This window comes from Lepisosteus oculatus, chromosome 2 (genome assembly GCF_040954835.1).
Source record: "Lepisosteus oculatus isolate fLepOcu1 chromosome 2, fLepOcu1.hap2, whole genome shotgun sequence".
In the NCBI taxonomy this organism is placed as follows: domain Eukaryota; kingdom Metazoa; phylum Chordata; class Actinopteri; order Semionotiformes; family Lepisosteidae; genus Lepisosteus; species Lepisosteus oculatus.
The window spans coordinates 22,081,037-22,095,551 of NC_090697.1; the positions used below are offsets into that span (position 1 = coordinate 22,081,037).

The window sequence follows — 14,515 nt, forward strand, 5'->3', positions numbered from 1 at the left end:
ACCACTTTGCACTTCAGAAAGAAAATGTCTTTTTGTCTGTCATTTTGACTTCTAAGCAATAGATTCTGCAATATGCATATTTTTGAAAATTGCTAGTCGAGATCATTTCACCTAATTTCAGCAGAGAAATTTTCAGCTTAGTTTTGTACTGTCAATCTGAAATACAGTATTGTAGCCAACTTACATTATATGGGAAATGGGAACCACATCCTCACTTCATTACAACTAGATCTTTGCTGTAATGGGTAACAGCAGGCACAAAATAATTGGAATGCGAGATCAACATCTCAATTACAGAGTGAAATATCATGTCCAGTGAAAATAGATACTATGGAGGACAAAGTAAAACGGACAAAATAGTGCATTTTCCGTAGTGAGTAAACACAAATGTTAGCATACCTTCAGAACTGCAGTCAGATAAACTGTCTGCAAGAAAATCAGAGAAGGGCTCAGCAGGGCCAATCAGCTCTGATCCATCATGTACTTCTCCGCCCTAAAACAAAAAGACATTTCGTTGGGAAATAAATCATGACTTGACACATGTATGTGTAGGCTAGGGAATTAAGGGTCCCTCATCTTGTAGAGCTACTCACTGGCTAGTGACAGGCAGGATATCTGTTGAGGTGTTTGGACAGCTGAGGAACTGAGGAACACGATCAGATAATCTGCCTACAAATCCCCTGGATATCAACTTAGATAAGCAAACTCTAATTCAATAGAGACCAGATGGCTCCTCTGCTTAATAGGTTGGAATTTCTAAAACATGACCAACAGCTCATGTGACATAACATAAGTAAAAAGGGGAGATCTAAAGCTGAAAAGGAGTATGTGGGTGACAGCTTTATAATCCATGTTCACCACAGGATTTATCCTCAATAAACTGAAATGAGGTACTGCCTAAACTAAGGAACTAAGGAAATACTCACCTCTTTTTCTAAATGTATATGTTTGTAGAACGATTTCAAGTTTTCTTCTTAAATCCATCAGGAAGAATTATTTCCTGTAACTCGGCTTTTTTGTTTGGAAACAAAAGATGTTTCATTTCTAACCAGTTTTGAGAGCAGTTTCAACTGCAGGTGCATGATTATTTTTTAAAAACTAATTTAAATACATAGTGCCTAGCTCCCCAATATAGTGGAGAAGGCTAGATGTAAGGTACTGGGCTAACTCTAAGATTAGTCTCCAGTTGTAGATATTAGTTGGTCTCTTGTGTCCACTTTGTGCAATAGTCTTTATTCTTCTTTAATGACAAGTAGTCAAGACATTGGTTTAACAGCTCATCTGAAGGACAGAACCTTTTATAGCTCAACGTCCCCTGTAACTATGTTAGACCAATGTTTTTAAATTTGTAGACCAGAGAGAAAAGCACCACCTACAGAAACTTTTCTTTCGAGTTCTCCTATCCTAGTATTGATCAAGTCCAGGCCTACTGCACTTCTGACAAGATCAGACTAGCAGGGGTTAAGTAATGCTGATTAATACCCAAGATCAATGAGATCCTAATTACCTACCAGTAACCAAACAAGTTAGGCTGCAAACATGTCAAGACACATCTTTCTTTCTCCACACAGAACATAAAAGGCACTTCTTCCACATCACACCATACACAACTGTGTACACACTGATGTCGATGCATTCGTTTCCGTTCTTGTCCAGCTTGCCTGTTGCCTTGCCTGAGAAATGTGATTTTGTGTCTTTTAAGAATGACAGTGCTGTGGATTCAAAATTTGCCTTATGATAAAAACTCTAATAATGACACATGACCATGATGGAATACCATTTATGTACAGTAAAATGATGATTAATAAAGAGAGTGTATTAAAAGGGCCTGTAATGTAGAAGATAGGGAGAGCATTTTTAAGAACATTCCTCATAAAACAAAATGTAGGAAAGCATGGACAAGATATTTTAAACAACAATAATTTGTTACACTTATATAACGCTTTTCTGGACACTTCACTCAAACTACTTTATAGGCAATGGAAACTCCCCTCCACCACCAATGTGTAGTTTCCACCTGGACAATGAGACGGCAGCCAAAGTGCAGCAGTACACTCACCAGTCATCAGTTATCAGTGTAGAGGAGAACAGGTGGCCATGATTGTTAAATGCTAAGTGGAAATGTGGCCAGGACACCGGGGTAACACCTTTTCTTTTTTCGAGAAACACCCCCAGATTTTTAATGACCATAGGAAAAGTATTACATCACATCTAAAGGTCATCATCTTTTTTACAGTATAGTGCAGCTATTACAATGGGGGCATGAGGACACACAGACTGCAGTGTGAGCGCTCCCTACTGGAACACCTCGTCAAGCAGCAACCTTAGCTTTCCCAGGATGTCCCCATCCAGGTACTGACCAGGCTGACACCTGCTGAGGTTCAGTGGGCTGCCAATTGTGAGTTGCGAGGTAATAAAGCTACTTATTCAATTAGGAAGACCATAAACATATTAAATAAATGTGCGAGATAAGTTTACGTTTCAAACAGCATGGGACATGCCATTTCAGTAACACCAAGACAAATAGACAGGTAACCACTTTTAAAACCTTTAGAAAAGTCTGGGCAATTCAAAACTTAAAAATGTATTTATTGCACGCATATGCAATAACGGAGTCTGAAAGTACCTTGAAAAAATCTTCAAACTGTTGGCTGTTATAGAGAGCGGGGATGTTGGCAGAGAACTGGAGCAGATCTTCAGAACACTGTCGCCTTTCTTCGATTACAGAATCATCAAACCGGCCTGGCAAGTGACAAAAAAGCAAAGATCTGGTCTTTCTGCTGGGCAAGACTAGAAGTTAAACTTGAGTCAACCAATATTTAATGTGGCATGCTGAACAAAAGAAAAAGATGATCAGCTTTTCTATCACCGAGTATCACATTTGGAGCACAACAAACAAGCTTGGACAGCTAAAAGGTGGTCCACAACAGCTCTTTATTAGTAACATGTCTCTTTGTCCGCTTGTTCACCTCCTTCTTCAGTTTTTAACTTTAATTCAAATATAACAAGCTCTGTAGCAAACTACAATGTTTTTGAAAAATACTGTATTGGTCAATGAGTTCCACAGTTGCGGAGTTGCACACACAACTCATAAAATATGTCCTTTTGGTGATCAGGAGCTAAACCATTCAATAAGTCAAGATAGATCATGAACAAACAAAAGAACAGTCATGGAAAAATATTTGTTCCAGTGTGTTGTAAGACAAAAAAGTAACTTTAATATCTATTATTATATACTGTCAATGAAATAATCAATGTTGCAGTATACTGTATTACTACATCAGCATAAGGAATGAGTAAAAATTATCAAAAATGTTTTTCTTTTCCCCATGTCAGCAAGAAATTAACCTCTACTCACTCCGTTGCATCTCACATGCTGAAGCAGCTTCCCTCTCCTTGATTAATTATGCATATATATCACTTTAATGTTGACTACCTCCTGCTTTTGCAGTTTCAAAGCCATGAAAAGAAGAAAATCCAAGCCCGAGTCTTACCGAACACCTTGGCCTTAGCAAAGGGAGGAAACAGTTCCGACTGCCTGTAGAGATTTTTGTGAATCTGCCAGAGCTCCTTGTGCAGTTTCCTGAAATCGCTGTATCTTTTCCATACAGTTATCTGAAAGAGAAAGAGAGACGTCCTTCTTGTCAGGCCAAGATGGGTCCCCACACTGTAGCTTTGCCTAGATCTCCAACTGCACTCAACTGCCCTGTCCACGAATGCTATGTGGCATTAACTTAGACATCCCCCTTCCAAGTTTAAGTTACAAAGAGATACTAAGGTAATTACTGTACTTTTTCTCAAAATTGAAGGCAGTATCAGCCTGAGATATTTAACTGCAAAGACGGAGCCTAACAAAACAGTGGTGTGTTTTCAAGACCAACTGCCCATGTGAACTGCTGTAATTGATATCATGCTTTCAGCATTTTCAGCTTTTTTTTTCTCCCAGCATCAGCATCTTTGCTTAAGAATGAAAAGAAAAAGATTAAGACTGCAATTCTTTCAAATAAACTGTACATCAAATTTACAGCTCTTTCTGATTTACTTTCAGCATGTGTGCAGATTTACAGTTTGCCAAGTGATATGATTATGTTTGGTGGGTTTGGTTTAATTCTAACACTAATTTTCATTTTGTGGTTAACTACTACTACAGTTAACACTATTATTGTACTGTTAAACTAAAGCTAAGCAAGTTAATAAAGCATTAAAATAGGTCAAAGCAAAATGTTAAATCTATTAGCTGGAATCAGAATAAATGTTTAATAGGTTTAAGGTTAAGATGGAAGTACCATACATTTTGATAGAATTGTAAGTTTTATTTTGAAACATAATTCATTTTAGTTGTTGTAAACCTAAAAAAAAAACATCTTCAAACAATTGTCTTAAGTTCCTGAAGTATGGGAAACCCAAGAATAAAATATGTAGCCTGGAGCTATCTTTACATGTAGAATCATGCATTACCTTTGTTTTACCCTGATTGGGGATAGCCAGTTGTGTGTTTATCAGGTCTCGGCTCACAACGACCAACAAGAATGAGGAAGTGAGGAAGTGTGAGGACACTCCTCTAATAAGCCGCCCCACTTTGAGATACGTCTTCATGTAACACGTCACAGGCTGTGCAGCCCCTGCCAGCGCTTTAATGCCAACTGAAGGAGAGATGCATCCCTCACTGACAGCACCACATGCCTACAACCCCCAGGAGACGGCAGGGGTCAAGAGCTGGGAGAATTCCGGGCGACTAATCCTCAATCAATTACCGACTTGATCTTAATCCTAACCCAGACTCCAACCTGAGATCACAGAATCCCCGTTATCAGTCGAGTCTTTCAGGAGACTCCCGAATTGTATTTTTACCAAGATTTCTACCACCTGACACATCCAATCATCCATTTTCAAGCAGTTTTATCCAATCCAGGGTCACAGGGGGGCCAGAGCCTATCCCTGCAAGCAACAGTCACAATGCACCACCCACCAATCAGAAAATAATACATTTACACAGACAGAAGAACTTGTGTTGGCAGAGCAACTCATCACCATCCCCATATCACATTTAAATGATTAAAGGATATAGAATAGATACATCTGTAGAAAACAAACTGGAGGTTCTACAGCACATATTCATGGAAACCACAAAAGCCCGAAGCATAATTGTGACAACATTACCTATATGCAAAATAAAAAAAAACCTTTCTGAATTAATTTCTACCCTCAATTTGGAACATTCTGTTCACTGTTTTTCTGTGTATTTCTACACAATGTAAGTTATGTAAAAGTGCAGATATGAATTAAAAATAAAAATACTTATACAGGCTATGTATAAAAAAACTGCTGCTAGGATACAAATCATATGACGTATTACTTTCTCATGCATGCTAATTGGCTGCATAGCCTGCAACACCCAATAAGAAAACATCACAGATGCAGTCACAGATTATACTTGTTACAGACATACCTATTTCTATTCGCAAACATTACCGACTGCAATGGATTGAGGTATGGCTTCTTTTTTTTTTTTAGGTATGGCAAGACTAGAAAACTTTTGATAGATGCCCCCATAGATAATCACATGCAGAATTATATGTAGCTCCCCTGAAACACACACTGGTTTGAAAGCTCCGAGATTTTAATCCTGGGTCTGTGTACAAACACCAACATATTCTGATCACCTTTGAGCATTCCCTGTACTGCTAAACAGGCTTACAACTGAGAAGGCTTTGAAATGGATATCAACAGTGCCATACTCATATGTGCACCCAAACCACGCCAGTAAAACATGTCCCCACCTATTTCCTCTACAGCTGAAGAACAGCACCCACCTGGGAGATCAGAAGCAGTCATAATACCATATTGACAGTTCCACTGCAGAGAAGATCAGTTTTAGAACTGAGAAATTGCTTTTCCCATTTTAATTTAACTGTGAACTTCTAGGTAACCAGATTTTACCATTTCAGAAAGGAACTTAGTCAGGGTACCGGGTTTACCCCTCGTACTCTTACAAACAAACGGTGCTACAGTATATAACCTTCAATAACACATAACTAGGATTTTGACCTAACATCTCACATGAAGGACAGAACAATGTCCCCAGTCACCATACTGAGGCGCAGGTATGGCAGTTCTGGTCTGGAAGAGGAAGTATGCAACTTACTGGTTGACAAACACAGCTACAGGTACATGGTAGCTGTAAGTGTTCTCTGGAGGTTTTTCATTTCCAGTTCCTGGAGATCTTCCAGTATTGATTCAACCTTGCTTAATTTCTGAGATACAGTATGAAAAGATTTGGCTAAAAAAAGTGATAAAATTGCTCTTAAACACAATGATTTTCTTTGGACTGGCTCTAGAGTAGCAATACCTTAATGAGATTTTACTAGTACACCGAGAACTGTTAATCTTGATTCAAATTCTACACTTAACTACATGTCCTAGTTTATTACTTATTAGTTTATTTAATACATTTTAAATACTAATTAGTATTTAGTTTTATTTTTTCTTTCCTGCACATTGTAGAACACAGTTTCTCAGTCCAGTTCCCAAAGTATCCCTGTGTGTCTTGGAAATAACACACAAAAGAGATTATGGCTACTAAGTGTGGCCAATTACACAATGCTTTGAGTTGTTTTTTTAAAAGCACTCAAAAATTGTTTCATTGTTTTTATTATGTTCTTCAGACTGTTTCTCAGAGGAGGATAGATGGTGGCTAACCTCAGTGATTAAAGTTTAAAACTGAAGAACAGACCTTTTCAGGATTTATTTATTGGCTTTTAAAACACTAAATAACACCACACAACAAAACCCAAACCTAAAGTAATGAATGACTTGAAAATGCCAAATAGAATGTGCTGTCTAAAGCATGAATAACTAGTAATTATTAAGCATCATCTTAGGAATGCATCACATCATGTTTGTGATTATGCCTGTCATTGGTTTCCATGGTCTTATCAAAGTGATTATTTAACTTCACTTACAGCTAAAGAAAGAAATAAAAAAAAATAACAAAGCAAAACCTGAAAATCTCCATTGTACATCTTTATATAAATCTTTATAAAGCAGAAATTACTACCATAAGTTTCTTCAGCAGCATTTGGGACACTGTTCTCTCACAATGTCTAACACAACCTGGACTAGGAAGGCTCTGCAAAACTATAGTCTACCAATACGGAGATAATTCTCAGCAGAGTTTCCACAGATCCCGGAAGACTGCTAAATTTAGCATCAATGTCCAAGATCATCGATACTCTAGGCAAAAGCTTTGGTTAAATACGTTCACTTTTATCATCATTTTTGGTAACATCTTTCTGGAACTGCTGATACTGGGATATTGAATATACTTTGTATCAAATGTTTGTTAAAAACAGCAGATATCAATAGAGTAACACTGCAATATTCAATATTCCAGATTACTACCTGGAGACACAGTCAGAGGGAAGACAAACGGCCTAAAACGGCTACAAATTGTTAAATATCTTAGGATGATGTTTTAAATTGTCATTAAGTTACTATCATTTTCTTTTACATCCTTTTGATGACACTTTAACTGCCCCATACCTGGCTATATACCCTTATTACTGTGACATTGTCACATGTTAACCATCAATAATAGTAAAATGTATGATAGAAGCGCTGAAACAGAATAGCAGCTATTTCCAAAATTAAACAAGACGACATTGGACAAAAACATTAACCTTTCTCAGTTCCCAGCATTTATACTATAAAGACAACGAAATCCATTCCAGGGGTTTTTAACCTTAGCTTCTTTATGAAGCCTTTAATTATTGAAGAATTCTGTAGATTTGGGTTTACTAAGGTCTTACAATATGTTTCTGAACTTACAGGATGTTACTGAAACATTTTTTACTACGTAGAAATTACAGCAATGAAGAATAAAAAATAGTTCTCTCCTAGCCTCTCTGTACCAAGTGTTTCCACGCTTTTGAAAGATATCATAAATCTTCAAGACAAGAAGTCATATAAATCTACTAAATGAGACAAATCCATTAAACCCATCTAGTTCAGGAAACCGGTCTTTGTTCCACCACAGATCTCAGATCATACATAACTAATCAATTTACATAATCACCCCCACAACTGTAATTCTTTTAAACAGCATCTGAGGCATTTTACAGGTAAATGTATCTTTAATGATGTGAATGATTTGAAAAAACAACTGTAAAATAACCTAAGAAAAATCCTTCATATCTAACTAAGAAATTACTAGGCCCTCTGGGATTTTAGTTTGAGAACCCTGGTGTAAATCTTCTCAATCTCAGAGATCATTTTCCCCAAAACTATTGTAAGTAATCCAGTGTGTAAGGATCCATTACCTCTTGGACATCTTCAGGGTTCCTCCTGGAGATTATCTAGAAAGAACAAAAGAGAAGGCAATCAGTGAGGAACAGCTGCTGCCCTGAAATCCCATGTAAATTCACAGAAAGTCATTCATTTCCAAGGAGAATACTGCATACCCAGAATAGAGGGAAGAAACATATTCCACTCATGTAATCAGACACGTTCTCCTTCCTGCCAATTCAAAAGTTATTTCCACTCCCCTTAGTTTCTAGACAATCACAAGCAGGCTAAATTAAATATCTATTTAAACATAGTAGATATTCACTAGTCTTTGGAGAAGTGTTGGCACCAACACAAACTTCATATTTAACAGTAAAAGTAGCATCAAAATAGAGGGCTCAATTAAAGGCCAAGGTGGTCAGACAGACAATACTCAGCTCATATTAACCATTCCAAAACAAAAACACAGGATGGGCCTTTCTGTTTAAGAAATGTAATGTTATTAGGTTCAATTAAACCAATAAACGTAAAATATAGACTAAAATGAGAGTGTCTTTGCTATGGACAAGAGATAGCTCCACAAAAGATGTTGCAAACAAGAAGAGAGAGTGGGAAAAAAAGTAAAAAAGAACCAAATTACAATACTATAATTTATTTATTTTAAAATATGGTAATTTAGAACAAATGTACTTTATTTTAGAATAAGGTAAAATACTAGAATTGCTCGATTATGCAGCCAAACAAATCCCATGAGGCATAATTACAATATCCATCTGCCTCTACCGTATTTTACCTGAAATACCTAAAATTAATTTTCTGAATTAGACATTTCATTTTTAATGCACTCTATAAAGAGTGTACAAAATGACAATTTTACATCCAGTATGTTTGTTGTTTGTTCAGGTATGTGTCAGTAATATATTACGTAATGAAGCCCCAGATGTGTACTATGCAAATAATAATAAACTGGCTGTTATGCAATGTTCCAAAAAGGACTGGAACTTAAGAGAACTAAGCTCTCCAAAAATGTCTTGCAAGGCAGCCAGCCAGTCCCTGGTATCAAAAAGGTTAAGACAACACTGTTATATAAACCTAGCTGTACACACAGTTAGGTCAGTTATGTACAGTAGGTGAAGTTTAGGATGGGTGATAAACCAGTAGTATCATTTTAAGGCACTGTAATGCCTTTCCATCCTTTTTTTTTTATTTAATGTACTACTGCAGAAGAGATGGAATGACAGGGTAGTTCGTAAGATTACCAAAAGATGGCAAATGGCACCTATCATCTCTCCAGTCCATTGTACAATTCTTTCCAGAAAAGGCTGGCATTAAGCGGAACTAGATAAACCCTTAGAAAAGTAATGAACTCCAAAACCCTCTAGTTAAAAACAAGGTTCTATACCACTTCGCAGGAGCTGTGCATATCGACTTGTTCTAAACACCTGCTTTTCCCAATTATTTCCACTTGTGCCTATTTTGTGTTTTATGACAATCACTATGAGGATTTTGAGTACTACAATCAGTCCTTCTTGCAGTCTTCTCTGCTCAAGATTAAAAAGATTCAGTTCTTTTCACCTCTCCATGACGCTCTGCTACTACTTCGTTCAGGTCTATCCACAGCAAGGTCTATCGCAACTGGCTAAAAGTCCCACAAATGTTGAATTGTTTAGAGCAATACATGGAGATTGTTTGGCTTGTGTATTGGCTTCTCATAAAATTGGTGTTTTAGATCTTTTTGGTCTACGACTTCAACCAGAAGTATATTCCATTCCATCCATTTCTAGCCATTTTATCCAACAAACAACAGACACAAGGCAGGACACGCACCGGACAGGACCCCAAACAAACACAACACTCACTCCAGGGCACATTTTCCTGGAAGCCAATTATCAGTATGCCTTTGGACTGTGGGAAGAAACTGGACACCCAGTGGATACCCACACAAACAGAGAGATAACATACAAACTCGACACAGATAGCACCACTACAAACCACTGCACCACCCTGCCACCCAGTATTACTTATTAATACTTTTAAATTACTGAGCCAATAGCATACCTTCACATGCCAGTGTTTCAACAGTGTTCTATACCTATTTCTTTTAATATTTCAGAATGACTGTCTTGTTCCCAGATTTGTTCCACCATATTATTACTTTAAAGACAACAGTTTCTGTATTTGTTATAAAAGCTATAACATTCAGGACATTATTGCAATTATACATTAGTTTTCTCCAGTCGTTCGTAATCTGGGGCGCATGCACCCCCTGAGGATGCCAAATGTCAGATGTTAATAGAAGGTATAAATCGTTAAAAACACAAATGAACCACATGCACGTAAGTGCAACTACTTTATTTCATCAAGTCTAGGTATCTTAATTAAAACATTAAAAACATGTAATTTTTTCCATGTACTCTAAATTTAAATGAACAAAAAAAAATTATTACTGTATAGCTACAATATATCGTAGGTAGAAAGCACTTACCTACTTCAACGATTTTTTAAAAAGGGAGAACATATTTGGAGAAAGGTTAAGAGCCACTGCCCTAATCAAAAGCAAGGGGAGTGCACAAGTACAGACTCGATATGGAACAGTGGCATCATTCGCCTCCGTGTCGCAGGTGGCTCACACCTATCATGTTAAAGGACTGACCCACGGGCACAGCAGTTTCACACTCATCTGAGCTGAGTGGCCAAGACCCTGTGACATGAAAGCCTCAAACCTAGGGGGCTAGGGGACGCTGAGTTTGAATAGGCTGTATGCTACGTGTGCATTGATAAAATCTTCTCCTGTTAGCCTTTTAGTCAGAGTAACTTTTCACTAAAATGAGAGATTGCAGGGTAAGAATACAGCTTGCAAATTCAACCCCGTGTCTGCTGAATCTGAGAGGAAATTCACCATGCTGTACAAAACCTCTGACAAAAGAGAGGTGACAGGCTGAAAAAATTACTGTATATCTTGTATATCTTCTGCTTTTAGGGATGTGCTGGTATTTTGTTTAGTGATTTATTACAGTCACCAAAATGAAAGACGAATTCTAACAAAAAAAAACACAGAAAAATAGGTCACTCTGTTAAGCAGTGTAAATTCGTTCCTTGCAAACCATAAAAGCAAAGGTTTGACTACATCTGGTAATCTTTTAAACTCAAAATACAAAAGTCTTACGTCACTAATAACTGCACAGTAGTAAAAGACACTAGCCCTTTTAACCCTTTCTACACAGGAAAAACAAGAATATGCTGTGAGAACTCTACTTTATTTTAATGAATACTTATATGGAATGTGTCCAACTAAAGCTTTGAAAATGTACAGATTAAAAAAAAAATATTTAGCTTCAGTGCAAGAATCAGATTGGTTGAAAGCACACTGCAGAAGCTGATTTACTGACGCCTTTTCCCCCATAAAGTCAGATACAATGTTTTGTGCAAAAAGCTACATGAAAAAAAAACACAAGATTACAATGAAGATTCTCTCACCAGTCAAAACCAGCCCATATGTTGCAATTAAACTCTGTTTATCTCTATCTCCTCACACCCATTCTGATGCAGAAGCCAAGTAATTACTGTACTTTTAAAAGATGGAAAGAAAGAATACATGTTGTAGCTGTTCTTAAAACTGTAAGTCACACATCAAAGCAAATCACTTAAAAAACCTACAGAAGTACAGCACATCACACGTCTCTCTAAAATGGACACCTTATATGAACAGTAGTTTTTTTTTTTTCCGTCAATACACCAGGGGAATTTTAACCAGTGATGCCAAGGGATTATCAGACAATATCCAAGGTATCCACAAAACAGAAAGGTTAACATTTCATCTAAGCCTAGTAGTGCTGTAAGTGCTGGTTTTACACACATGGGACAGAGCTGTTCGTAGATCTGTTGGCCGGCAGGTTTGATTTTAATATAAGCAATGTTTACGAAAGTTCGGCTAGTATTTTATTATATGTTTTACGTAGTAAGTCTGGGGAGCACAGTGACACATTAGTTAGTATTGCTGCCTTACAATGCAGGGGCCTGGGTTCAATTCTGGACCTGGGCTGCTATCTGTGTGGAGTCTGTATGTTCTCCCCTTGCTCACATGGGTTTTCACCATGGTATACTTCCACAGTCCAAAGACATACCGGTAAGTTAATTGGCTTCAGGGAAAACTGGCCCTGGTGTGAGTGTGATGTGCTGGCCTGGCGATTCGTCCAGAGTGTGTCTTGCCATGCGCCCACTGTTGGGCAGGATAGGCTATGGTTCCCCCTCAAACATGAATTGGATGAAGATGTTAGAAAATGGATGGATCGATGGAATTAGTAGGTTTCCATACAGAGTGGACATTTTCGATAAGAAACCCCTCAGACTAAAATTCTGGAGAAATTTTAACTTCCTATTGGTGCAAAAAAATGTCATTAAAAGTCAACAGGAAATGTATCCTGTTGCTACTGATATCAATATTATGATTGTGTTCTTTTGGCTCAACAGTAAATTACACCACAGTAGATTATCTTTTCCTGTATTTTTTACTGTACATTAATTCCTGTGATATTATTGTAAGATTCACTTCGAAACAACCAGTGCAGGGTTACACCTAGACGACTTGTGACACTATGGTTCAAGAATCCCTCTTTCCATATTTAACCAGATGTTGTTGTGTTCCTGGTTCGTCGGGTTTCACAAACATCTTTTGGTCATACCGAGAACGGCAACATTCAATTTGAATTTATTGAGTATTTCATTAATTCTTGTCACATTATTTTCTTTCTCACTTACAATGTACATTCTGTATTACTGAAAAACGTCGTTATTACTTGCTTTACTTTATTTAAAACGCAGTGTCTCGTACAAAAACATGTTCAATACTTCTCTGAGAAAAATAAAGAAGTCTATAGCTTCAGTTGGGTACAAATGAGCATCCTTCATACATTGTCCTGGACGTGTCAAGGTACTTGACACTAAAAACAGCATCACAGTAAATGACAACGCGAAAAAAAAAAGACTTTGATAGCTCGAATTCGAAATTTGCATCATTCACCAAATCACAATATCAAAAGTGTCGTTTTGCTTAAAACATTTTATTTTATTCCTATTTTTTTACGTGGAAAACATCAACAGTACATTGAAATGACATTGCAAAGGAGCTCCCCACGCCTCAGCGTTCGTATCAAAATTCAGCCGCAGAACTACACTTACCCGTGCTGTGACTTTGTAAACGGTGTATCCTTTCTGGTGTTTTTTGGGGTCGGTTACAGTGTAAAATCGAGCGAGGTCTCCCTTATCCCTCTGAGATATCATTCTGGTTAAAGCAAAGCCATCACATTTCTTATTACTTGGGATAATCAGGTACTGTAGATACTACCGGAAGGTCCGCCCTTTGTTTTCCGGAATAGTCCAGGACCTGCCCTCGGAGAGTTTTTATTGGTCTATCAAAAATTACCCCGCTTGGAAACGCCTAGTGTGTAAATACAGTTATACAGGACGACGCACAACGGAAAGGCCTGTAGTGCCCACGAAAGCGGATGAGACTGAAACAGAAATAAGATTTTGCTTCGTGAAACGATAATGTTATACTGTCTTTTCACAGATTACCAATGAATGTGCTTTATATTACACTCTTAACAATGTAACATTTCTGTCAAGCTTAATAAAAATAACCGAACTGTGCATACTGTACTTACAATGCACAGTGGCAGAATGTAATGCCAATTGGTGATTGGTTATGGTTTAAACATTTATTTTATTTATATGAATATTTGATCCTAATATATATACTTATACATACTTACATAAGTATTGGGACAACAGGTGTTTCAAATTGCGCATGTGCTCCATATTGCATTAATAGTGAAAACAAAAAAAAACTGATGTACGGCCTTGGTTCCAGCCTTTGCAGTTTACATTTTGGTCTGCCTCTTGAGTCAGAAGGCATAAACCAAGATGAAGACTAGAGAGCTGTGAAGTGAAGAGTCTCAAATGTAGAGAGATTGGGCATTCCAAAATCAACACTATGGAACGTCTTGAAAATAAAAAAAAAAAACACTAAGTAAGAAATCAGCAAAACTAGGTTATCAAAGTAAGAAAACGGTAAGTTATGACAGAAAAACCATTAGGGCTGTGAAGAAAACTGCTATATTTTCCAGAGAGGTGTGAAAGTATTTAAATTCAATCTGTTACACTGCAAGATATGAACCTCTCATCATTACTAAAAGCAGAAAGGCCAGATAAGAATTTGCAAAGTACAACGATG

At 37.3% G+C, this 14,515-nt stretch overlaps 1 protein-coding gene across 2 annotated transcripts in view; it reads right to left on the minus strand.

Moving 5' to 3' along the window:
• The window catches only part of rps6kc1 (ribosomal protein S6 kinase polypeptide 1), a 90,131-nt gene extending 76,497 nt beyond the window's left edge, over positions 1–13,634 (minus strand). For both annotated transcript variants that reach the window (XM_015351810.2, XM_006626078.3), the window contains exons 1-5: positions 13,462–13,634; positions 8,319–8,354; positions 3,495–3,615; positions 2,627–2,742; positions 400–493 (exon numbers count right to left, since the gene is read on the minus strand). In XM_015351810.2, the coding sequence (XP_015207296.2) occupies positions 400–493; positions 2,627–2,742; positions 3,495–3,615; positions 8,319–8,354; positions 13,462–13,563 (469 nt within the window). In that variant the 5' untranslated portion in view covers positions 13,564–13,634. The remainder of the gene's footprint in view (positions 1–399; positions 494–2,626; positions 2,743–3,494; positions 3,616–8,318; positions 8,355–13,461) is intronic.
• Positions 13,635–14,515: the final 881 nt, after the last annotated feature.